This window comes from Ochotona princeps, chromosome 14 (assembly GCF_030435755.1).
Source record: "Ochotona princeps isolate mOchPri1 chromosome 14, mOchPri1.hap1, whole genome shotgun sequence".
Lineage (NCBI taxonomy): Eukaryota > Metazoa > Chordata > Mammalia > Lagomorpha > Ochotonidae > Ochotona > Ochotona princeps.
This window is the reverse complement of record NC_080845.1, coordinates 9,629,421-9,655,099: the sequence shown is the minus strand read 5'-3', so window position 1 is coordinate 9,655,099 and position 25,679 is coordinate 9,629,421. Positions and strand designations below refer to the sequence as shown.

The window sequence follows — 25,679 nt, the reverse complement described above, 5'->3', positions numbered from 1 at the left end:
AGGGGATACAGCGCCCCATCCCACTTCTGGGCCTCCCCTTGAGCTGGGCTCTAGGGATCCCGTCCTCAAGGTGGTTGTCCCAGCTAGGGTAGCACTGTTCCGGGCCGAGGGCTCCACCTTGGCAGCCTACGACTGCCGCCTGCAGGAGGAAAGGCGCCAGGCGAGGGGTCCGGGTAGCCGGTGTGCTGCCAAACGACTGCGGGCGAGACCCTGAGAAGACCACGCGCCTGCTCGCTGAGCCTTAGTTTCCTTCAGCTGTAGCCCTGGGCCCTGAGAGCACCGGCCTCCCGAGTGAAAAAAGGCGCTTTGCCAGTCCCGGACCGGGTGGGGGGGCGTGGACTCCTCCAGGTGGGTGGGGGGGCGTGACCTTGCTCCGGTAGGTGTGACTGAGAGACCGCCCGGAGGTTGGGGCCTCTGGTTGAAAGAGGGTCCCCAGCTTCCCCGACCCCGCCCCCTTGCCCCCGGCCGCCCCTTCCACCCTGCCCCCTCAGCCCACCACCCTAGCGTCCGGGGGGCTCGGGTGGCTTCGGCCGTGGTCGGCGCGGCTCGGCTCGCCGTCACCATGGCAACAGCGGCTTAAGGGGGCGGGGGCGACGTGGCGGGCTGGGCCGGAGGGCGGCGCGGGGTGGGCCGGGCCGGGCCGGGCGGCGCTGCGCGGGCCGGGCTGTCGGCGCTCGGTCGGCGGGCGGGCGGCGAGCTGCTGGGGCCGAGCCCGGAGCCCGGCCCGCCGTCGGCCGCACGGCCGCCCAGTGAGGGTGCGGGTCCCGGCCCGCCACCGCCGCCGCCACGCTAACCCCGCCTCCCCTTCCCCCTCTTGTCGCCCCGCGCGCAGGGCTTCCTCAGCCGCCGCCTCAAGGGCTCCATCAAGCGCACCAAGAGCCAGCCCAAGCTGGACCTCAACCACAGCTTCCGCCACATCCTGCCGGGGTTCCGGAGCGCACCCGCCACCGCCGCCGCCTCCGCCGCGGACAATGAAAGGTGAGCCCGCCGCCGCCGCTGCCACTGCCGCCGCCCCGGCCCGGCCCCCCGGCGCCGCCGCCCGGCCCCGGGATGCGCCCCCGAGGGCGCGGGGACAAAGCAAGAGCCCAGGCGCCGGGGTGCGCGACAAGGGGGAGGGGACCCCACGCCGCCTTCCTTCCGTGAACTTGTGGGGCCACCTCGGAGTGGCATAACACGAGAGGAGGACCCTTCCCGTTTACCCCCCACCCAGGGCGAGGCGAGCGAGGCTTGTCCTCCGCCTGGGGCGAGGACAGGCGGGAACTGCCCTCTCGGAGAAGTCCTGCCTCGCGTGGCCGAGGTGGGCATTGTTTCCTCGGGCCGTGTGGTGCTCAGAGCCGGGGACGGAAGTGGCGCCTCCATTCCCCACCCCCCCAGGACGCATCCCCCTGCCTCGGGAGCCCCCCGTAATATCTGATACAAAAGGCATTTTGGGCTGGGTTCGGCCGAGACCGGGCAGCTGGTGGTGAGGGAAAGGGTGAACATCTGGAGGGGAGGAGCGGAGGGCAGGGCCGCTGAGGGGGCACAGCTGTTCTAAGTAGGGCGCCTGCTCTGCTGGGGGCTGGGGCGAGCAGGGCGGCCAGTGGCCAGGCGCTGAGGTCAGGGAACTGGGAAAGCCCGGTTTGGTCCTCTCCGCCTAGGTAGCTGCTTCGCTTCCTCACTTGCCACTCCCAGGGCTTTTTCCTGCTCCCTCCTTCCCCTCTCCTGGGCGAGCAGGTGTGGAAATTCCAGGGGGAGGCGGCTCCAGCCAGTGACTGCCAGCAGCTGAGCAGGCTTCAGCTCGCAAGGGCAAGCCATCATTTCCCTGCGGGGGCACTGGGCACACACAGCCTCTGGGGGCCCAGGTCCTCCTCCCTGAATGGTGCCAGCCACAGGCACCTTTGCACTTTAGGGCTGGATTCCCATGCCAGTTAGAACGTGTCCCACCTCCAGCTTGTGGAGGTGAAAGAACTGGCAGGCTCCAAAGAGCCTTTTCAGCATTCAGCTCCAACGTCCGAGGCCACTGCCATCTGCGTTGATAGGGCCGTGTCCGTGTGTACGATTGGCCAGTTGGCACTCTGTGTGGGGGAGGCATAGGTGGAATGAAAACGTCTCTCCCCTCCCCCCTCCTTCCAGCAGACAGGAGCACAAGTTCCAGCCCAACTCCTGCCCAGGGTTGAGGGGCTAAACCACCCCTTAGCATCTCCCCGGAGACTACCCCTGCTGCATCCCAGTGGAATCGCTAGACCTTTCATTTCTATCAGCCCAGAGCTGTTCTCTCCAGCGTGCATGCACACTGCTGCCTGCCACTGGCTTCCTGCCCCCGCTGCCAAGCCCAGCCTGAGGCAGGACCCTCGGCTTTTCTCTGATGGCCGTCGTGCCCCAGGGGAGCAGGCGTGCCCTGGCAGAAGGATGCAGCCAGGCCAGAGCTCAGTGCTGGGCTCAGCCACCGCGTCTTTGAAAATCTCGCTTCCCATCTTTGTTATTGTCTGGGCGGCAGGCCACCTGGTTTGCTGCCTTCCTCCCTCTGCCCGGCCCCCACCTCCGGCTGTCTCCCCCAGGAACATGCCCTTCTCTGCGCTTTCCCTGGCAGGGGTCAGGACCCTCTGCACTCGCATGCGGGGGCTTGTGTACGTACCCCATCTTGTGTGCATGTGGTGGTTGTCCGGGGAGCAGGAGAGGCAGGGCTGTAGAGTGTGTCTGTCCTCCCAGGAGCGGGTGGCATGCATGTCATGTTTACCTCGCTCTAGCGGGAAGCCGTGAGAGAAGCCGCCGAGCGCTGGGCTGGTGACACTGGCCGGAGGACTTTGTGCGGGTCCTGTCCAGCTTGGCCTCAAGCCAGGCTTGCTTGCTGTGTGCCGTCGGTGGGGGTTGGGGGTGGGGAAAGTGGGGGATGCAGAGTGGGGGTTGGGAGTGAAACTACAAGCCCGTTACTGGGAATGGTGGTGAATGGTAGCGGCTGGAGCAGAATGTCACTGGCAGCGGTGTGGGATTGTCTTATTAATTTTCTGTAAACAAAATCTGTTTTGGTGGGTTCTCTGGCACAGGAAGGGAGCCCAGATTTCCCACGGACAGACAGGGAGGCTGGGTTTGAAATGCCGGCACCCAGCCGTGGTGCTGAAACAGGCTGAGCCAGGGCTAGGGTCTCCTGATTTGCTGCTTGAGTTAGGAATAGATTTGCCGCTGCCGCCAGGATGGGTGGGCAGGTGTTTGGGGCAGTCCCCGGAGTCATCCTATCCATTTGGAGCTGATGAGTAGAATTTGCTGTGAGACAGTCCCCTCCCCCAAAGCTCATGGTTAAACCTGGCTGAGTGCAGAGGTGTCTCCCTCTGCCTACTCTGAGGTGGGTGGTTGTGCCCAGGGCAGGGAGCTGCCTTTGGCTTAGCTGGAAGAACCCCCTTCCCCCCATCCTCCTGTAGCTGCTGTGCCTCTGGCTGGAGCGGGTGTAAGTGCAGAGGCACAGTGTCAATGGATAGGGACAAGGCGTGGGTGGGGGGTGCTTCTCGGGTGGCAAGTGGGTCTTCATGGTCCTGTCAGGTAGAGAAGTGCCTTAGGGCATCCAGGGGTGGCATCCAGATCCGACTTGGACTGGCTCTGGTTTTGTGGCATGCTGGCTGTGCTCCCCACACAGCCATGCGGGGAAGGTTATTTTTTTTTTTTCATTGGAATTCTCTCATCTGGAGGTTGCAAACCTGGTGGTTCTATGCTGGGATCTTTCTGCTTCCTGGAAAAGGAGTCGGCCCCAGGTGTGGGGACACTGGCACTTAGCTGGTTAGGAGGCTGGGGTGCAGCCAGGGCTTGGTGGGCACAGCCAGGTCCCAGGGTCTGAGGGCTGCAGGCCAGGTTTGTGCCTTTGTACTGGCCTTGTGTAGAGGGGGGGATTCCTAGTTGGGTTCCACACTCCATAAGCTCCCCCTGCCCCGAGACATTCCTTTCCTCTCCTGGGCTGGGGCAGTGAGCAATGCGGACAGGTAATCATGGCCGCTGCACGCCAGAGGTTCCCAGGTGAAAGGTGTTTAGGCAAAGGCATTTGCCTCCTGCAGGCTGCTAATGTTGCAGGACGGACTCCGCTGTTGGGCAAAGCCATACAGGGTTTCCTGAGTGATTTTCAAGTTGTTGGTTTATTTGTTAGGGTTGCTGAGGGTCTGGGAGGGTCGGCTGGTTTTCCCTGTCACTTTCCTCTGGCTGCTGTTGTTGGGCCTCCATGTGTGCCGGGGCCTCTCTGGCTCTCCACCTGCCTCTTCCCCTTCCCAGCCAGCCTGGTCTGGAGCCAGGCTCGGAAACCCAAGCAGCCCAGTGCAGGTAGGTCAGATGGAGAGCGTGTGGAGTTCGAGATTTCCCGGGCTGTGTGTGTGTGTGTGTGTGTGTGTGTGTAGAGTTCCCACACCTGAAAGCCTCCCACGGGAAGCTTCCAGGCAACATGGCACCTAGGAAGGAGATGCTTAGGAGCAGAGGCGGGAACGTGCAGATGTCTCGGCTGGCCTGGAGCAGGCAGGGTCAGGCCTGTCCCTGGGGAGGAGGCCACCCCTGGGGGAGGCAGAGCGGAAGCTTGATGGAGAGCAGGGGAGATGGAAGGCAGGGTTTGTGTTTCCCTTTCCGGTGCTGACAGGAGGGCTTGCACACCCACACCTGGTGGAGTTTGTGCTCATTCCTTTCCTTGCCTGGTCCTTCTCAGCCTTCCCTCTGGACCGGTTTGTCAGCTTTGTGTGGATTAGACAATCAGTAGGAGTAACAGGAAGAATATGATCTTTGCCCTGGAAGCCAAGCATTTTTGGAGTAAGTCACTTTGAAGCCTCAGTTTGCACGTCTGTGAAATGGGCATCACAAATGATGATGATGTTGTGGGAAACATAGATACATTCAGTGCATGTTTAATAAAAAGTCTTAGGATTTGGCACTGGATTTTACATATTCAGTGTTTTCATAGCCCTTGAGAGACACTAGGCTAATATGTAGGTTTCCAGGAAGTGTTAGGTAATGTTGATTGGTTAAGCCACTCTGTCTTGATAAGCCTCAGTTTACTGGTCTGTAACGTAGGCAAGTAATTGTGCAGCGTCATTCTGAGGTTCACGAGAGCTGCTTGATCCTGCTGTGCGTGGTGAGGTACAGTGAGCCGTGTAGGCCATCATTTCTTGCTTGGGGTTGAGAGGTGCCCTGGCACACTGCCCCTTGCTCCTGCCTAGAGCTGGGAGAGCGCATCCCTGCTCTGTGTTTCACACATCTCTTTTATTTTATTGTTAAGGATTTATTTATTTTTATTGGAAAGGCAGATCAGATTTCTATAGAGAAGGAGAGACAGAGAACATCTTGTGTCTGCTGGTTCACTCCCCAAATGGCTGCAAAGGGCAGAGCTGAGCTGATTCAAAGCCAGGAGCCTGGAGCTTCTTCTGGGTCTCCTACAAGGGTATAGGTTCCCAAGGTTTTTTGAGCCATTCTCCACTACTTTCCCAGGCCACAAGCAGGGAGCTGGATGGGAATTGGAGCAGCTGGGACACGAACCGTCACCCATATGCGATCCTGGCACTTGCAAGATGAGGATTTAGTCGTTTAGCCATCAAACTGGACCACATGCATCTGTTTTAGAAGTGCCCTGTTCCAGCCTTTGTATCCTCCTTGTAATCAATTAGGCATATTTAGGTTATGACTAGTTTGTCTTGATTAAAAATGATGCTGGGATTTAAATCATCTTTGTCAATAGCTCTGATATTCCCCCACAGGATAAAGTCTTAGAAATATAGTTAGTAGATTTTGGATGCAAATTCCCACCCCCGAAAGCGCATTCATTTGGGCAATGCTCACCTGTCTCCTTGTACCTTCAGAAGCCTGTGGCAGCATCATGGCAGCCTGTCATAGTGGAAGACTGGGAAATGGCATTTCTTCTCTATATACATTTATTTGCTTGTTTATGATCAATCCAATGCTGTTTTCTGGACTTTGCCCCCTGAATCCTGGTAAGGGGCCTGAGAGGGTCCTGGCAGGGCTCCTGGTTGCCCTCATCGAGCTGTCCCTTCTCTGAGGGGCACCACAGAAGTAAGCCCCACCTGCCAGAGGCTCTCTGCCTCTTCAGAGGTGCAGCATGGAATTCATTACCTTTAAGGCAGGCCCACCTGGAGCTCCTCTAGCTTCCTCTCCACCAGGGAATCAGGTTTAATTCTTAATCCTGTAATTACCCTAAGGAGGCCCTCTGTTTACACAGTACTTTGAGAGGTCTTCCACCTGCAGAGTGAGTAGTGGTAAAGGGGGTGGCAAGATCCAGGGACGCTGCCAGAACTCCTGATCACACAGAAGTACTTGGAATCTCTTGGGCACCTTGGGGGCCTGCCCAATCGGAGCCACATACTTGAACCTCATCTCCAGAGAGGGAGGGGCAAGGCACAGACCATGACCTGGACGTAGAGAAGAGCCAGTCTGTTTTTTGCTTTCTCATTTTTATTGCCCTCTTTTTAGATCTGCAGTTCCCTCGTGTACCTTCCAAAGATCCGAGCTGGGCAGTATTTTTAGGAACAGTGGAAATCAGTTAGTGAGAAAACGCTGGGCCCCAGGCTGGGGGGCCTTTCTGTCTGCCCAGCACGTGCATGTCCTCGTGTGTCTTTGCAGGGACGCCCCGTCCTCATGAAGGTGTATGCAGATTATGCATAAATGCCCTTGTACGTGTCTGTGCATTTAAAACGAGTTAATACATGTAAAGCACTTGGAACAGACTAATGTGATGTCATATTGGGTTGGACCAAAGTAGCTATTTTTGTGGGTTGAGTATAGGCAGTGGCTCAGAGCTCAGTTTACCAAGAGCCCAGTGTTGATGACCATTTATTATCATTGCGTGTTTTCATCTCAGATGAGTGTACCAGTGAGTGTGTGTGTTTCCGCAGACCCTGTTGTGCTCCTGTATGTAGTATGTTCTGTGTTTTGAGCACTTGTGTACATGTCCTTGTTTGCACCCGTGTGCACACACACAGTTTCTGAGCTGGCTGGTTTTGTTAACAAATTGCCCTCCTTCTTGGTGAGAATTTTCTGGAGAAAAGCTCTCTCTCTCCCTCTCCCCTTCAGGTGGCATACATCACCCCCAGGTGCCAAGGGGCCTCTTCCATCCTTTCCAGGTAGCCCTGCTGTTGCCAGGCCCCATGTCTTGGGACACGCACATTGACTTTTAATGGAATTCCTTTGCCAAATATTACTTGAACCAGGAAGTTAATTACCAGCCTCTAATTAATGGCTATCTCAGAAGGCTGCAGAAGGAAAACGGAGATCCTAGGGAGAGTGAGAGCAAGAAGAAAAGCCATGGACTGTCCCGACTGGTGTGGTGTCTCCTGGGCTGGCAGGACATGCTGAGTTCTGCCCAGCTGCCAGCCCATTCCCCCATGCGGCTCTGCACAAAGCTCTAGTCAGTCCAGTCTTCTGGCCATCGGTCCACCAGCCTGGGAGTGGCCTGGTTGGCACCCCAGCCAGGTGGGTGTGCCCAGCAGGCCTGGACTGCACTAGCACTGTCCCAGCCTCAGAGAGGAGCGAATGCCCTCTCATCACTGTGCCCTGAAGCTGCCCCTTCCTGCCTTTCTGGAGGCCTTCGTCTGTTGCCTCCCCAAGGCACAGCTTGGGAGTCCGAGGCATCTTCTCAGGGCCTGACTTCCCCAAGTGCTCAGCTTGCCTCGGGACTCGGTGTCGAGCCACCTGTGGCCCGTATTTAAAGTGAGACCTTGCTTTCATACCCTTTGCTTGGACTCTTGGCCAGGCTCTGCTGTCCATTCTTGGTATGACCATGAACTAGCATGGGTTCTCTCTGCCCCACTTCTGCCTGTCTTATAACAGATAATGGCCGTGACTGCCCACCCCGCTCCCAGCATCTGCTGAAAGCTCTCTCGCTGCCAGACCATGCCTGTGCTGCCACTGTCCCCTCTGTCCACTGGGGCCTTGTGAGCTGCCTACTCTTGTGTGCACATGTAATAAAGGGAATCCTTGTGGAAGCCACCACTTGTGTAGCAGGTGGGGCGTGGGATGAGGATAGCAAGGAAGGGAGACAGCACCCAGTTTCCCCTGCAGGGATTCCTGGCTCCATACCTAGGCATCCCTGGAGGAGGCTGGGAGGTGACTCCACTGCTGTAGATCAAGCCTTCTCCTGATTGTGAAAGAAAGCATTGGGCAGATATAGATGACACTGGGGTGGCATGGGCTCTAATTTGATGTGACATTGTCGTGGGGTGTTTTCATAGGGAGGACCATAAATTAGTGTAGCATCTCCTTGTGCCCGCTGACTAAGGGGAAGTTAATTTCATGCTCTGTCTTTTTGACATTCGTGATCAAAGCGTGTTGTGGTGCAGCTGTGGCTGTTAGCACACAAAGGCTGTGTGAGCCTCAACAGTGCCTCTCTGGCTGGGTGGAGGGAGATGGATGAATAGATTGTTCCCAACCCCACCAGCCCTGCCCCTCCTGTCTCCCCCTCCCCAGATTTCACCAGGAAACTCAGTCCTGTGCTTGTCTCTGGGGGAACTCTTGCTGCTTTCTGCAAAGTCCGAGAGCAGGACAGGGTCTGGTACGCCTGGTAAAGTGTGGTTCTCGGGCCCCGCCCCAGACCTTCAGTGAGAGGTGTTGGGCTGAGGAGTCATAGGAGTCATGTTGCGACAAGTTTGCAAACCGATTCCTCCTAACAAGACGGTTCACAGATAGTGAAATGGAAAGCCAAAAAACAGGTACCCTGAGCGCCTTGCTGTGAGGAGCCTGCTGTCAGGCAGCGCCACCCTCCAGAAGCTGTGACGGCTTTGGCACTGACCCAGCACTCCACAGAGAATGTCGGGACCTTTTCCTGTGCCTGTGGGTGCTGTCTTCGCAGCAGCTCCCCCACACCAGTGCCTCATCCCCCCTGCGGTGCTCAGGGCTTTTAGATGCTGCAGGTGAGGTGGGTGGGAAGCCGCAAGGTGAAGGGGTCTAGAGCCAGCCACCTCCTCCAGCCACCTCCCAGATTCCTGGTGACAAACTGAGTAATGACAGTATGGTCAAGCCAGTGACAGTTATGTGATTCAAGCTCGGGTCCCCTAAGTCAAAGCCACAGAGAGCTAGCTGACACTTCCAGCTGGACCAGGTATCCCCAACTGGGAGTAGAGCTCTTTCAGCGCAGCCTGGAGGGGCCTGCTTGGGGAGGAGAGTGACTATGAAGGGAGTGGCCAAGCCAGGAGGGGTGGACTACAGTCCCCACTAAGAAGTTCAAGTACTCACCAGGGAGGGGGGACAGAAGGGGTTGAGGGCCAGGATCTGGGCCTGGGAGGTGCAAGCTAGGATTCGACCTCCTGACTGCCTGACTACATTGCCGGTCCATGCTGCCAGTGATAGCAGCAGGCAGGGCCTTCCAGCCAGCTTTTCTTCAGATCTGTGGGCCAGGGTGTGGTCTGGTTCCAGGAACCCCTCCCCGACCCTGGCATTGCTGATGCAGATCCATAAGGAGCCTTGACCGAGCTGCAGACCACACAGTGAGAGCTGCAACCCTCAGCCACCTGGAGACACAATGCCTGGCAGCAGTGCCCTGCCCACACCCAGGGTCCCGGGCAGCCTGTCTGAGGTGTCCAGTGCAGCCCCTCATAGCACGAGGCCTGTGGTTTTGCTGATCACTGTTAATAGGGATAGTGACAACCTCCAAAGCATTTTGGAATCGGGAGCAAGTGGCGCTGGCAGGGAGCAGAGTGAAACAGAGCCCCCCAAGCTAGGGCTGCCCCAAAAGGCCTTGCTGTCTTCCTCACCTCCTGCTGCCTGTGCTGCCGGAGTGCCCAAGCAGTATTTCCCGGCACAGTCTGTGGAGAACCTCATCCTATCAGGTTACTGGGAGCTTGGGGTGAAGGCATTCCATGATCACTGCTTGGTTAGGGAAGCAGTCTGTCCAGGAGCTGTTTGACTCGGTGGGGCTTGTATGCTCAAATAAACTCAACTTCCTCCCCAGAGGGCAGTCGCGTGTGCTCAGGGAGGTTAAAGGCCCTGGGAGGTAGTGCAGTGATGAAACCAGCTTCCCTGTTCCATCCAGGGATCGCAGCAGCAGCTGTTAGCATCTGCAGACAGGATGTTCTCAGGACATTATTTGGTAAACACAAGGTTGGTTGGGTGTTGCCTCTCCTCAGAAGCCGACTTTGGAAGTGTTCCCTGCCCTTAGGTTGTGCAGGAGCAAGCTGTGAGTGACGGCATTGCTGGCTCAGCAACAGGTAATAGGGGTAAGTTTTCTGAAAGAAGGCATCCTGGGTTCTCAGAATCCAGCCTTCAGATGGCGATAGGCTCCGCTGGCCCTGCTGGTCAGAGTCCTCCGTGGGGTGATGGGCTGGCTGGGCTTGGCCTGGTCTAGGCTGCAGGGGTTTATTGGGCCTTTTGCTGGCTGAGTGGCTCCCATGGATCCAGCTGTGTGAGCCCGGGCCCTCCCCAGCTCCCTCTCCACTCCTTCTGCAGAAGGCAGTAGTCAGGCAGAGGCTGCCCTCAGATTTGCATAATTGCACCATCCCTGAATAATTAATGAAGCGCTGCCCTTGCTGGGAGCAAAGTCTGCACCATTATGGATGGGCTAGCCATGGATGGGCACGCTGGAGCCCTCGGATCAGCTGCTGGTTCCCGGACTCCTTGGCCTTTCCAGGCAGTAAGCACCCTGGAGAGAGGAGCGGGCATTGGCTTGGGGGTGCTGAGGTATCTGCTTGGTTCTGGTGGTGTCTGGGGGTGTTGGTGGTAGGTCCTGCTTCCTTCAGGGTCTGCAGGTAGGGTGCACACAGAGAGCCTGTGATCCTGAGCTTTATGTGGTCCCAAGATTCTTTTGGCAAAGTACCATCAGCTATAGTGAGGGCTCGTCCCCTTCCCTGCTAGCCTGAAGAGTAGGGCTTCCCCAGAGGTGGGGAGCTGCGGAAGTGTCTGTTTCTGCTTAGGGCTCTCCCCACTGAAAACCACTTGTTGTGACCAGGGGCTTGTTGTGACCAGGGGCTTGTTGTGACCAGCGAGTGACTCCAGCTGCAGGTTCCGAGTTCCTGATTTTGTGTTGATGCTGAGGAAAGTGCTCCAGCACTTGACAGGGCCTGCTCTCAGTGCCACCTCGTCTAGTCCTGATTCCTGTGGGTGTATCCCTCACACTGGGCTCCCCAGAACCTCAGGATGCAGTTCCTTGGAGCAAACAAGGGGATTCCATGGAGCAGACAGCCCAAGGAAGCGCTCAGTGAACACTTGGAGGCACTCACCTGCTTCCCAGCCACGTCGCCTTGGCACAGTCTGCCACTGTCCAGGGACCAGGAGCAAACCTGCCATTGCTTGCTGTGCTGACTGATGGGAATTCTTCCCTTTGTTGAGCTTCCCTAGCCAGTGTTCCTGTGGCATTTCATCATTTCCTGCCTAACCCGGACACCAGTTAGGGGTCACTCAGGGTGGGGGTTATCCCATTGAACAGTTAAGGTAATGAAGTCCCAGAGAGGGTATGCATTGCAGCCAAAGACAGAGAATTGATATTTAAATCCAACCAGCTTGCTGGACCTTCACCTCTTGGCCACTAGGGACCTGTTTGCTCCCTGGAGAAATGTCAGTGTGTTGGCTGAGGTGCGCCGTGGGGGCTTGTTGTTCTTATTGTCCCCTTCCCAGGTTGATACAACCCAGAGTCCCAAGCCTCTGTCATCATTTCCCCTGGGGACAAGCCTGACTCCAGTATTCTTTTCCTTCCCCTGGCCTCTCTTGACTGGGTGGGGGTATTTGGAGTGCCCAAGAACTAGGGAGGCACTTGTCATGGGGCCAGTGGGAGTGAGAGGATAGAGGAGGGCCTGAGATGGCTGGCTTTCTTGAGGCCTTTCAGCAAGCTCCAGGCCAAGCTTGGGCATGGCCAAGGTGGTCTGCAGGGCACCATCATGGCACCTGGGCTTGGTGGCTGCCCTGAGGCCTCAGGGTGGCTCACGGTTCAGTTTTATATCTTGCATGTCTCCTTGGTGATGCTGTATGCTGTGTCGTGGTTGCAGAGGGCACTCAACTGGGGCCTGAATCTGACTCCTTGGCTTCCTGTATGAGCAGGGGCAAGTTGCCAGTCTTTAAAATGGGCATGATTGTGGTGCCGCCTCCCAGGTATACCTGTAGAGCCTTAGATGTTGTGTGATAATTGTATCACATCTCCGCATCCCATGTAACATTCAGTAGATCAGCTCCACCCTCCCAGGGTCCATCCACCCTGTCAAGAGCCAGCCTCGGACAGGCATGAAATGTTTGTGCTGACATTTCTCCCACTTAGAAAATCGATATTCTGTGGTTTGCCTAATTGCTGCGTTGCTGCTAAATGAGTCATTATGGGGGGAAAATAGCAAATGCATTGTGAGATTAATGGGAGAAAATAGTTGGCAAATGACTTTGGTTTGCTTCCGAAACTCCGAGAAGGTGTTACTACGCGAAATCTGGAGAGCTGTGCGAGGCCAGGTCTCAAGCAGCAAAAAGGCCAGCGCTGGGTTCTGATGTTCCAGAGGTGCCAGAGGGCCTGGGAAAGAACCTCTTAGGGCACAACACCAATCTAGATCTTACAGAGGCTGGAATCAGCCATCATTGAGCCATTAGGTCAGGAGCCAGCCATGGGACAGGAGGAGACACTATCCTGTTAGAACCAACCATGTCGCTAGGCCCCACCCCTCCTATAGTAGAGGAGCTCTTACGGCGCGTGTGTCCTGACCTGGCCATGGCTGGCTTCCCTGAGGAAGAGAGCAGTGACGGAGCCACTTCAGAGCAACTGGGGGAGCATGGAGACACCCAGTGCGTTTGAGAGCAGTCCTGTGTAGCCCTGACCTTCAGGCAGCCCTAGGAAATGGAGCCTTGTCATGGCAAAAATGAGGAAACTAAGACTAAAGATGGTTAACAACTCACCCAAGGTCATGTAGTCCTTAATGGCAGGTACCAGACTTGAACTTGGGCCTGTATAGTCCCAAGCCAGGGGCCATCCCACCTGCTTAGGGGAGCTGGCCTTGGCAGCAGCTGCCCTGTGGTAGTCTCTGGGGGCTGCAGGGTAGATCAGGGCTGCTGGCAACTCAGGACTGCAGGGAGAGGGAGGGAGCCTGTACCAGCCCAAAGGTGGCCCTTCTGCCATCCAGGGTCTTTGCTTCCTCATAACAGAATCATGACAGGGATAATTTTCTGATGATAAAATACTACGTCAACTAGTGAGTCCTGTTTGAAAACACTCTGTGAATAACACACTCCTCTATGTGAAGTGGGTTGGTTTGTTCCCTGCTGTCTCTCCCACCTGGCCTGTCATCAGGTAGGGCCTATTAGTTACCTGCCCCAGTTTTGGAAGTGGTGGCCATGTGGGCAGAGTCGGAACGTGTCCTGTGGACGCTAGGTCACCTGACCTTTCAGCTCTGTAAATAACAGCACCATAGTGCTGTGGGGATCTGGCCAGAAGACCCTGGAACTCATGAGGCAGTTTTTGGAATTCATATCCATGGCAATCCCTCACCCCCCACCTCCAGCCAGGTGAATCTGAGAGCACCCCAGTGTGAGGGTCCCCATCTGTAAGCTCTGGGGAAGGTGGTAGTGCCGTGCCACAGGTGGCCTTCCAGCACCATGGGGTGCTGAGCCCCTAACGAAGCAGGAACTTGGCCTAGCACGCTTGGCTGCTGCTGTTGGCTGGAGTGGCTTCAGCTCAAACTCAGGTCTGACTGGCTATTCACTGTTCCTTGCCACCCCTCCCCAGCTTGGGGCTAAGTGTTTATATGTTGTGTTTGAGGAGGGCAGCCCAGGACTCTTTCTTGCTCAGATTCCACTCTCCAGAGTTCTTCAGATAAGCAGCAGAACCCCTCCTGTGGGTGTCAGGCAGCTCTGGGTGCCAGGCAGTTCTGGACCTGGCCCTGAGGCAGGGTGTGCTGCCAGAGGGAGGACCCCAGAGACACCCTAGCAGGGCTACCCTTGTTTCTGCTCCTGTTCTTTCACCCTCAGAACTAGTTCCCTCATAGAGACACAAAGCCAGGAAGGCCAAACCCAACCCTTAAGTGGTGTTTCAGGGTGACCATAGCAGCTCTGGCCTTGTGGTAGGCATTTCCTGTCCCACAGCAGCCATAGGCTGGCCAACCTGAACTCAAGTGGAAGATATGCAGTAAGGCTTGTCCCACACCCCTTTATTCTGCATGGCACATGGTTGGACTCCACCTGGGCACTGTGCTTGTTCTCAGGAGTGCATTGGTCGCCTTTGGCGCTGGCTTTCTCTACTGCATTCTGAAGCCACTCGGAAGCAGGTGTGTGCTTGTACACTCTGGTTCTCCCTGCTGTCTCCCTCCTGGGGCCAGGTGGCTGCCTAGTTGTCAGATTATTTGGGTAGACTCCGGAGCCTCAGTGATCAGCAGTGGCAGGACCACCACCTCCTCTGCCCCGGAAGCTTCCAGGAGAAGCGTGCCATAAGGCGAGGCTCATGTGGGACTCTGCAAGCCCTTGCCAAGACAGCTTCTTGCACCACTAGTGACTTCCAGGAAGTCTCAGGGCTCTCATGGCAGGGACCTACAGTTTGTCCTCTGCGCAGGGCCAGGCCCTTCAGTCAAGTGGAGGGATGCTGGGTCAGAGAGTTTCAGGCCCTGGCAACTTCCAGAGCATCGCCTGCCAGGCTATTTGGGACGTCAGGGCAGGCACACACAGGATGCTGCGACCCATGTGGCCGTAGGGTCAGTTTCTGCGGTCACTTGATGCCACTCATAACAGTAGTGTGGGGGTGTGGAATCTTCAGCCTGCAGGTCATTATAAAGCCCACAAAATCATGTGATCTGACCCTTTTAAGACTACTGTAGGTGGGACTGAAAATTCAGTAAGTCTGTAGCAGACTAATGTTTAAAAGGATAATTTTGTATGGCCCACAGATGATGTTATAAATTCTCGAATGGCGTTTGGCAGAACCATGCTTCCCACTGCTGCGCTACTGGCCACACATCTGTAACACAGTCGATGCTGCAGCCTCTTCACATGGGGATTACTGTCGAGGGGTCCTGTGGGTCTGCCCTGGGGTCAGTCCACTCAAGATGTACATAGTGTATCTTGCTGTAATTCACATCTGTGTGTTTTGGACCAATCAGCACAGTGCATAGCAATACCCGAGACACCATGTCCCAAAGCTCCCCCAGGGTGGCAGCTGTGTGCCAGCCCTGGCAGGAGGCCTGGGGGAAAGCCCCCGTTGAGGTGCTGCCTGCCTCCTGCCACATCCCCTGCCTCTTCAAGCCCCACCCCATCCTAGGGACTCTCCCCCTCCCACCCTGCTGCACACCCAGAATCCCTCCCCCCCCCACTCCCCACTAGGGGCAGGCACCACCTGGTGGCAGGTATCCTACAAGCTGAGCCTAGATTCCTGGGACTTCTAATCCAGAAGTCCTCAAGCCCCCACCCAGCCGAGGCCCCTGTTTGGGCTGTGATACAAACAAGGACCATGTTTCTGTCATGTCAGGTGTGCCTGTGCCTCCTGTCCTTAATGTTGGTGGCCCCCTGTGGGGCTGCTGCTGTCTTGCTTTGAGGTTATAGAAGGGCCAGGCGCTCAGCTGGAGGCCCTGGCCAGTTGTGCCAGAGGCCCAGGAGAGAAGTCACGGAGCCTGTACAGGCAGACTCAGGCCGCCCTGGCAACAGCTCCGCGCCAGCCTGTCGCTGTGGTCACTGACAGCCACGGCTCCTGACTGGCTGCTTCTCCTGTCCCTCATGGCCGCAGGCACGTGCTGCTCTTAGCAGCTCGCTCTCTTGCTGAGGCAGTAGCAGCAGCTTTCCAGCCTCTTGCAGGCACCGAGCACAGAGTCGGCTTGCTGGCTCCCATGCATCGGAGGACACACGAATTGATCACCAGACGCCCGGCTGGGTTCAGTGTCATTCAGCTTCAGTTTGCAGGGACCAGGAGCCTGACTTCCAGGGCTTAACGAGTCTCTCAGGAGCCTCCAGCCTCTTGTCTTTGAGATGTCACCCTCTCCCCTGAGGTCTCTCACCCTGGTCTGCCCTGTTAACTCAGGCGGCTGCAGGCAGATGCCTGGTTCCCAGCTCTACTACTCCCTCGCTCTGTGAATTGGGGAGCTGACTGGACTCTATCACATGGAATAAACCACAGTTCCTGTCCTGGGGGTGTCCAAAGGAATAGAGAAGGGTCAAGCTAAATGTTTAGCAGCGTGGTGCCTGCCTGAGCCGTGCTAGCCGGTGTCACACTGTGCATTTCCTGTCTCCTGTTGTTCCTTGTGTCTGGAACGCCTCCTTCCTCTTCCCACTTTGATCCTAGTTGCCTCTCAGACCCCAATCCCTCCTGCCTGCAGCTGGCCCTGACCCTGCTCTCTCAGGCTGACTTTATGATCTTTTCTTCTTCTTTTTTTTTTTTTTTAAGATTTTATTTATTTTTATTGGAAAGTCAGATATACAGAGAGGAGGAGAGACAGAGAGGAAGATCTGTCCACTGATTCACTCCCCAAGTGGCCACAACGGCCAGAGCTGAGCTGATCCAAAGCCAAGAGCCAGGATCTCCTCTCGGTCTCTCATATGGGTGCAGGGTCCCAAGGCTTTGGGCAGTCCTCGACTGCTTTCCCAGGCCACAAGCAGGGAGCTGGATGGGAAGTGGAGCCACTGGGATTAGAACCAGTGCCCATATGAGATCCCAGTGTGTGCAAGGTGAGGATTTGGTCACTAGGCTACTGTACCAGGCCTTTGTGATCTTTTCTTTATCCCCCTTTTCTGTGTTGGTGTCTGGGGTCTCTTCCTTTAGTATCCAGGAAGTCTTTTGGGGGCCACTGGCTGTGTTCTTAATCTGCCCTTGTCCTGCCCTTCTTCATAGAACGGAACCAGAATGTACACCTTCCCAACCTCCGGAACCTTGCGCTGAACCACAATATGCGTGCTCCTCCCCACTCAAGATGTGGCCAAGCTTTCTTAGAGCTTCAGAATGAGAAGTCACAGCTATCCTTGTACAAACAGACAGGCTGAGGCTGAGTGAGATGAAGGGATATTCTCAAGAGTGGGTAGAGAGTTGGAGACCCTTGTCTGTCCATTTTTTTTTAAATTTTTTTTTAAGATTTTATTATTATTGGAAAGCCGGATATACAGAGAGGAGGAGAGACAGAGAGGAAGATCTTCAGTCCGATGATCCAATCCCCAAGTGAGCCGCAACGGGCCGGTGCGCGCCGATCTGATGCCAGGAACCAGGAACCTCTTCCGGGTCTCCCACGCGGGTGCAGGGTCCCAAAGCTTTGGGCCATCCTCGACTGCTTTCCCAGGCCACAAGCAGGGAGCTGGATGGGAAGTGGAGCTGCCGGGATTAGAACTGGCGCCCATATGGGATCCTTGTGCGTTCAAGGCGAGGACTTTAGCCGCTAGGCCATGCCGCCGGGCCCAGTCTGTCCGTTTTTGTACCTCCCTGGGAGGGATGAAGTAGACAAGAGTTGGACCAGCTCTTAAAGAATTGGGAAGGGCTTCATGGAAGAAGTGGCAGAAGTTGAGGCTTAAGTGTGAGTTCAGCAAGTAGCAGGGCACCTCATGAACCTAGTGCTTGGAGGACTAGAGAGGTGACTACTGTGAGAGGAGGGAACAGCTCCAGGCGCTGGAAGAGCAGGGAGTGGCAGATGGGCAGCCAGGACAGGAGTGACATAAATTTGGGGCTGGGTCTGAAGCACAGTGCTCCCTGTGTGGGGCTTTGCCTATTTTGTCCCCTGTGAGCTGAGAACCAAGCTTTTTAAGAACTGGGATGACAGAGTACACTGAGGTTTGATGAATCGATCCAGGACTCAAGGGCTAGACAGGCACAGGACCAGATTGGCAACAGCAGGCGGCATGACTCTCAGGTCTGCTGTGGCCAGGGCAGCAACTCCTCTTGGTGGATGGGACCCAGCAATCTGGTGCAGGAGAATCTGGTGTAAGGAGAAGGTCTGTTAGCAGTGTGGCACAGGGTCAGGCCCATACTGGTACTGTGGCATTGTTACTCCCTAACACGTATCTGGGTGAACATGTGTCTTTAACTGGGCCTTTTTGGAAACAGCTCTCAGCAGCTAAGAGGTGCAGCTCTTCTAAGCCTGCCCTTCTCCCCCACCAGGGGAGCCCAGAATCCCCTTCTTGGTCCCATAGCATTCTGGTCCTTCTTTTCATGCAATTCTTATGGTGTGTCAGCTGGCTATGTGCCTCCTCTGAAGGGTAGACCTGCTGTGGTAGTCCTGGCACCTACAATGTAACCTGGCACGGTACAAGTGCCCAATAACCATTTACGTTGTGAATGGCACATAGAGAACCTACTGCGGGCCAAGTGTTGTGCCAGGCCCTGGAGTGGCTGGCTTTGGCCTGGTGTTTTGTGATTCCTAAAGCTCATCTGGGTCCCCTTGAAAGGTAGATTGTCTCAGATCAGATATTCATGTCCTTGTTTTCTGTGTGAGAGCACCAAAGCTCAGAGGGAGGAGGTGAGTCTGCCAAAGTGGCCAGTCTACACGGCGCTGAGCCCATTCTTCCAGGTACTGCCCTGCACCTGGGCTGGGAGCGCACTCTGGGAGGGACTGAGGGGGCTCGCATGTCGGCAACGCCCGTGTCGGCAACGCCCGCGCCGCCGCGTACCCCGAGACCCCGACCCCGAGCCGAGCGGAGGGACTAGGGTTACAAAAAGACAACACACAAGATAACACAAGACAACACGCAGTGGGTCACTCTTGTAAACAGAATGCCAAGTTTATTTGGGGTCAGCCTGCATCTTTTATAGTCTGCCTAGTCCCTCCCAGTATTATCCCAATGCTCAATCAACTCCTAAGCTCCCCTGGGGGCATTTTAACAAAGAGGAGGTAGGGAAGAGTAACTTGCAGTCAAGCCAGGGGCTAAAATGCATTAGGCCAAGATTGCCCATTCTGTTACCCCTTAGAAACAAGCTAAGCTGTGGAGTTAACCCTTGGGAGACCGGGGCCTGCACTCGCACACCAAGCAAACCTGGATCCCGGGAAGCAGGGCTCCTGCGGGTGAGGACGCAGTTGGTGCCTGCTGCTGCTCACTGCACACACTCCCCCCCACCGTGCAGCAGAACCACGGATGTACTCTGCCGCTGCCCAGAAGCTATTTGGTAGGGCAGCTGTGTTTGGGTCAGTCAGAGCAGCAGAACAAAGCCAGCTCTTCCTGCCACAGCATCTGTGACCTTGAGAACCCCATGGGGTTTCAGTTACTGGAGAAAGAAAGTTGGTTACCAGCTTCAAAGTGAGGCAGGCCTCCTCCAGGCAGGCACCAAGGGGCTGTGGCTTTGTGAGTTCCTGCACCCAATGTCTGCTTGTCAGTGTTATGGACTATAGTCCCAGGATCACTGTCCAGGAGTTGGCCAGGACTCCTGCTACCTTCTTAAGGAGGTGGGAAGATGCAAGGGTCACTGCTCTGACTTTGGCTGGGATCTAGAAAGCACAACATTTAAAGATTATTTTATTTATTTGAAAATCTGAGAGTGAGTGAGTAAGATCAGTCTTTTACCTGCTGATGACTCTCCTAAATGGCTTCAATGGCCAGAGCCTAGAGCTTAATCTGGTCTCCCATGTGGGTGGCAGGATCCCATGTACCTGGGCCATTGTGCTGCTTTCAGGCTTATTAGGAAGGTGCTGGGTTGGAAGTGGAGCCTCTGGAACTTCAGCGGGCCCCCTGGTATGGGATGCCAGCATCAAGATGGTGGTTTAATCTACCCAGCACTATGCCAGCCCAAAGGCACAACTTTTGAAGCAATGATCTAAGATGTATTTATTTTAATTACAAAGTCAGATATACAGAGAGGAGGAGAGACAGAAAGGAAGATCTTCCACCCGATGATTCACTCCCCAAGTGACCGCAACGGTCGATGCTGCGCCGATCCAAAGCCAGGAACCAGGAACCTCTTCCAGGTCTCCCACGCGGGTGCAGGGTCCCAAGGCTTTGGGCCGTCCTCAACTGCTTTCCCAGGTCACAGGCAGGGAGCTGGATGGGAAGTGGAGCTGCCGGGATTAGAACTGGCGCCCATATGGGATCCTTGTGCGTTCAAGGCGAGGACTTCAGCCGCTAGGCCACTGCGCCGGGCCCGAAGCAATGATCTAATAATGATGCCAGGAATCTGGATTTGCCCTGGAGGATTATGTGGGGTCCTTCTGTAGGTGTGTCTAACTGGTCAGAGTATCCCCAGTCACGAAGGGCATCATCCAGTCCCTGTTGGGCATCATGCAAGGAGGCCCAAGGTTCCTGTGTGAGGCTCAGAGTATGGCCCCGGAGGCAGGTATGACATGTTGGATTTCTGTGTGTTGTGACCAGGGAGCCTGTTGTTTGTGAGGGGCGGGTATGATGTGTTGTGGTACTACTGTGTGTGAGGCCCTGAGCGTTGTGACCTGAGTGTTGTGACCTGAGAGTCTAGCTGAGGTCATCCCAGCACTGTGACAACTGTGACAATCTCGAAAGCGTTCTGCCAGGGGGCAGCAGCCAGTACACCACAGCCCTAGGCCTTTGGATTTATTTGTAAGAGAAAGCAGAACTGAGTAGTGTTTTGTGTGTGGTTTTTTTTTCTTCTTTTTGCGACATTTTAAAATTTCACATCTTTAAACGTTGGCAATTGATTCAAAACTTAAAAATGTCAAGCGCTGTGTGGGCAAAACAAAGCATGAATGTTGACCAAATACAACTCCAGATTCTTTAGTTAGGGTCCTTTATTCCAAGGATTGGCTAAAACCCAGATGGCAGAGGGGATGGGCGAGGCCTTCCTGGCAAGGGAGCTGCCTGGGCAGAGGTGCATGGTGGGGATGCCGTGAGTGGTTTTAGGACCACCAGGGAGCTGCGCTCAGGGAGGGGAGCAGGAACTGATGGGCCAGGGCCGGTTGCAGCAGCCCTGGAAGGTCTGCGTGCTCACGTGCTTGCTGTGGGCTGGTCCTGGCTGGAGAGCTGTGCTGCCCAGCTAAGCAGATAGCAGGTTGCCCTGGCAGCCTCTAGCTCTTTCCGCCACCCTGAGTTGATCCCTGCCCCTGGTTTTTAGCACCCCAGACCAGAGACTTTGGCCAAGGGCTGAAGACAAGCCCCCTGGGATAGAGCGTCTGAGGATAACCACACAGCTGCAGAACTGAGGCAGTGTGTCCACAGGGGTGTCCGTGCCTGCGCTTGACCTCTCCTTGCCTATGGCGGGCACTGTCCTGCAGATACTGCAGCTCCTGTGGGGACTTGGTTTGGACTTTTGCAGGACCTTGTAAACTTGAACTGGCTGCTTGTGCCTTCCTCTCCCCAGTCCTCCCTCCGCAGGGGTCAAAGGCCCCTCAGGGTATCTTCTGTTCCCAGCCTGCGGGAAGTTTCCCCCTTTTTCTGTTTCTCCACTTGGTCTTTGAAGTTGATTCTTTCTCAATAATCACCTGGCACCTGCCTTCTCAGAAACACTGAGCAGGGCGTTGGCCAGAATGCAGAGGTGACTGAAGTCCAGGATCTCCACGCCTGGAGATCACAGAGGCAGCCAGCCTGGAGGGTGCCAGGCCGGGTCTGAGGAGAAGAGCTAGGCAGCAGAGCAAAGGCAGGGTGGCTGCCATCCCCCAGTGCCTGTGTCTGAGGCCAGACCCAGAGCTCCTTTGACACTCAGGTGGGGTCACGGCAGGGCTTGGTGGCCACTGCTTGCCATACTCACCACTGTGCTCTCCTTCACTTTAATTTCCTTTCAAGTTTTGTGTATGGTTAAAGAGGGCAGCATGGGGTGCCTGGTTGCCATCAGTGTAAAAGATGGAAACACCTGTGCCACCGCGGCCGTGAAGCCTCCTGCCCCTAGCAACCCTACAGGCTGCTGGGCCGCTCGGTGAGGGCTTTTCCTGCACACATGCTCTGTACAGACAGTCTTGCAGAGCTGCTCGGAGCGTGTTGCCTGGCTTGCTTTCACGTTCTTGGCCTGCCAGGTGGGGTGGGGATGGACTGGCTGGCTGGGTGGCAAGATCCAGTTTTGGAGGCAGAACCATGATCTTTTCCCAGCAGTCTCACACACGTAGAGGCTGTGGTCTCCCACAAGCCTGCCACAGAGAGGCTGGAGGCAGCAGGCTGAATGGCTCAGGGTTTCTAGTGCAGACAGGACACCCCCAAGTCCCCCCCGGGACCCAGTTATTTCTGTTTTGCTCACCTGTGCCTGGCCCTGGAGACACAGTCAGGAATCAGCTGTGTCCCTGCTTGTCCTAAAGGGGCTCCCAGCCTGGATGGGAGTGCACCTGCTGCCCTGGTGAGCTTGTCTCAGCCTCAGTTCTCTCAGAGCTTTGTCTTGGTGCTCAGACAAGAGGCCCTGGCAGCCTGGAGTGGCAGGTAGGAGTTGGGTTCCAGAAGTCCCTGGAAGAGGGAGCTTCTAACCTAGGTGTCAAAGGACATTTCTCAGCCAAAATTTCACCCAGTGAGGCTAGAAGCACCTCCTCTCAGTCAGAGGAAGTGGACAGGTAAGAACCCTGTGGTCTGTGAGGTTGGGATGCTTCTATGGGTTAAGACCCAGAGCTCCCTTTAGGATTGACCCTGGGGGCAATGGGCTTGATCTGGCTGCTAGAGCCCAGAGTAGGTGGAGCGCTGGCTAAGGGCACCTTAACTTTCCTGTCCCTGCTTGGAAGAACCTGAGCAAGGTTTTTTGTTATCTGTGAAATAGGGCAAGGCTTGCTGCCCACCTCCCAGGGCACTTCCAGGGGTCTGCCCAACAGTCTTTCAGCTTTGAGATCAGCATAGATGGTCAGAGCCAGTGTTGGAAGACGGGTGTTGCTGGTAATGAGAAGTAACAGGAGTAGAAAGGAAGTAATGAGGATTCACATTGTGCTGGCTGCTTTCTGGGTGCGGTGTCTGGCCCCATAGATCCTGGAGCTGACCTGTAGGCTGGTCTCCCTCTCCCACCCTTGCTGCCCCTCCAGCCTGCTGTCTACCAGTGGCTGTAGCAAAACAGTGCCTGTCCCCATCTGGCTACCTGGGCATCTTCCTATGCACCCTGTAAAGGACAGCCCCTGCACCTGTTCACCTGACTACTCAGGCACCTACTATGATCCCTTTGGACAGCCGCTGTCCACTTTTCTGATTTCACTTTGTCTACCCCCTTGTCCCCCTGGTCTCCCTGACCCCTGACCACTCGACTTGCTGTTCCTATTTGCGGCACCATTCTTGGCCCTCTGACTTGCTTCTTTACTCCATTACACATTAATCCCCAGCACCCTGGGGCACAGCCCTCTTCCTCCCTCTGGCTGGGAGCTAGCTTCACTGGTGATGGAACTGATCTCAGAGCTGGATTGACATGCCCAAGGTCACGCAGCTGCAATGGGCTGGAGCCAGGATTTGAGCCTGATGTCTGGAGCTCTCAAAGCTTCTGCCTCCTGGCAATCTGGTCAGAGCTACCCTCTCCGAAGGACAGGAGCATGAAGGGGCAGAAAAGGGAGGGTGGTATTTTATCTAGAGGAAACAGAAATGTGTCCAAGGAAGGAGTGTTTCTGAGGGCTAGAGGCAGGTTGGGAACTTGAGTGAGAGTCAGGACTGGATGGTTTGCAAGGTAGTCTGAAAGGAGAGTGCTCTGGGTACCAGGCCCTCCCAAGGGCCAGCTGCACCACCTGAATCCATGGCTCCTTGAGCTGGCTCCATTTCCTGGCACAATTTCTATTTCTCAGAGGAGCTCAGCCTGGCCTGGCTTCCCAGGGTGGAGAAACACGTGCTGAGTGAGTGAGTGTGTGTGTCCAATCCTCTGTTTTGTTGTCGTCACGGCTTCTTCATCAGCCTATTTCAGGGAGCAATGACTTCATCTCCTGTGATTCTCAGCACAGCCATTGTCAGGAGTCCATGGAATGATTGGGCCTGGCACCGTCCAGCTTCCCCTAATGAGCTGGCTTGGGAGAGCAGTTGGCAGGTCCTTGTCTGATCTAGCCTTGGGGGTTGGGAGTACTTATGGTCATGGCTGCCCCCAGGAGACTTCTCTGTCCACCCACCCAGACACTTAGATCTGGCCTCAGTGGCCCTGAGAAGGCCAGGGCAGCAAGTTCAGCCAGCATTTCTTAGGTGCTTCCTATATGCATGCTGTGTGCAGTGAGCAGGGCCAGTCCCACTCAGTCCCTGTCCGTCCCAAGGGCTCCTGCTGGCAGGATGTGACACATGGGGCTGCAAAGCCTCCATCCAAGGGCCTGGGTGGACATCGAAAAGTGAAGGTTCCACCGGAAGTCAAGGAAGGCTCCTGTTGTTGGGCCACAGAGTAAAGGTGGAGGTGAAGGTTCAGGGAAGCTTTCCTGGAGATAAGGAGGGTGGGCTTTCCAGCAGGCTAGGTGCTGGGTGTGGGGTGTGTGTTGGGCCTAAGAAATGGCAGGAAAGGAAGTGTGAAGGCAAAGGGATCTGATCCTGATCCTGCATGTAGCTGGGAAGTGTTTTAGGAAGAGATGGGGTCTGTCAGATGTGTCATGTGGGAAGCAGCCCCATGGCTGAATGAGAGGGTGACTGGGAGGAAGAAGAGAACGAGACTGCCCCGTGTTCCCCTCACTTGCGCTTCAGGACCTGGTGTCAGGGCTAGCTGACCTTAGCAAACTGCTGCACATTCCAGGCCCTATTCCTGGCATTCTGGTGACCTGGGGATGGGTGGGGCGTGGGGAGAGTAGGCTTTTGGGGTGTTTTGCTGAGCTAGGATGGTTCTGGCCAGCTAAGGGGCCTCAGTCGCCTAAAGCACATTGCCTCCTCTGCATTCCCTGACACCTTGGGCTGGAGCTGGGGGGGAAGGCTGAGCAGCCATGGCAAGGTGGCTTGCCTGCTGCAGGGGTTGGGTGGGAGCTCTTGGCAAGGAAGCTCCTTATTCACCCCCCACACACACAACCTGGAGTGGCCTTCTGCCGTGGTAATGGCTTGACTTTCATATGTCCCAGTGCTGCACCTCTGGGGCTGTGGCCTGGAACAAGTTACCTGCCCTGTGTTTCCCAGTCCTTTATATTCCCAGGATATTTGTGTGGATGAACATGTTTTAAGTGGGAGGAGGAGGGCTTATCACAGTGCCTGCACAGAGAGTTACCTATTGTGGCTCAGCAAAGGCCAAAGTGGCAAAACGGTAGGGCTGAGGGTGCTTAGCCGCCCCATAATTACCAAGGCTCCCTGAGGTCTTTGAAAGCTGGATGAGGTGGGGCGGGAAGGTGTCTGGAGGAGCCAGGATGTTTGAGTTCTGCTCTCCATAGCTTTACAACTTGAATAAATCATCTCTCCAGACCTCAGTGTCTGGGGCCTGAGAAGGCTCGAGAAAAGCAAAGAGGCTGTCTGAGCCTAGGGGTAAGTGAGGTCTAAGCTGTCTGTGGAGGCACTTCAGTGTTGCCTTTTGCTTCTGGACTCAGCAGCTACTGCCCACCTACCTGTTGGACAGGCCTGTGGAATGTGGATGCTCTAAAAGAGCTTTCCCTAGTGGAGGCTGGCTGGACTACGCTGTGCAGGGAGGGCTCCCCTCCCCCTGGCCTCTGAGCCACCGCCCATCTCCTGTCCACACCCATTGTTAATGCTGCAGCTGCTCAGGGGCATTGTCTGCTTTGGTAACAAAACAGTGGAGTTCAGCAGATGTCTTTGGAGCATCTTCTGATTGGGTCTGTGCTGCACTCAGGGAATACAGGGATGATTAAGGGACCCATCCAACAGTGCAGGAGGAAGACAGGATTGTTGAACTGTTACTGAAAATCTCCATGCAAAAGCAGAATCCTGGGGTGCCCAGCTCTGGGCTCAAGGGCACTGCTCCTCTGCTTGCTGTTTGGGGGACCCTGCCGGCTACCCAGGGGATCTCTGCCTCTGTTTATTCACATCCTCACCTGGTTGGACTCGTGGTGCCTCCCAGTTTTGAGTCTATG

The 25,679-nt window shown here is 55.7% G+C and overlaps 1 protein-coding gene across 10 annotated transcripts in view; it reads left to right on the top strand.

Annotated features, from left to right (window-relative positions):
* Window positions 1-25,679, top strand: part of DAB2IP (DAB2 interacting protein) — a 165,077-nt gene that overhangs the window by 93,480 nt on the left and 45,918 nt on the right. For all 10 annotated transcript variants that reach the window (XM_058672233.1, XM_058672228.1, XM_058672229.1 and 7 more), the window contains one exon: window positions 833-978. In XM_058672233.1, the coding sequence (XP_058528216.1) occupies window positions 833-978 (146 nt within the window). The remainder of the gene's footprint in view (window positions 1-832; window positions 979-25,679) is intronic.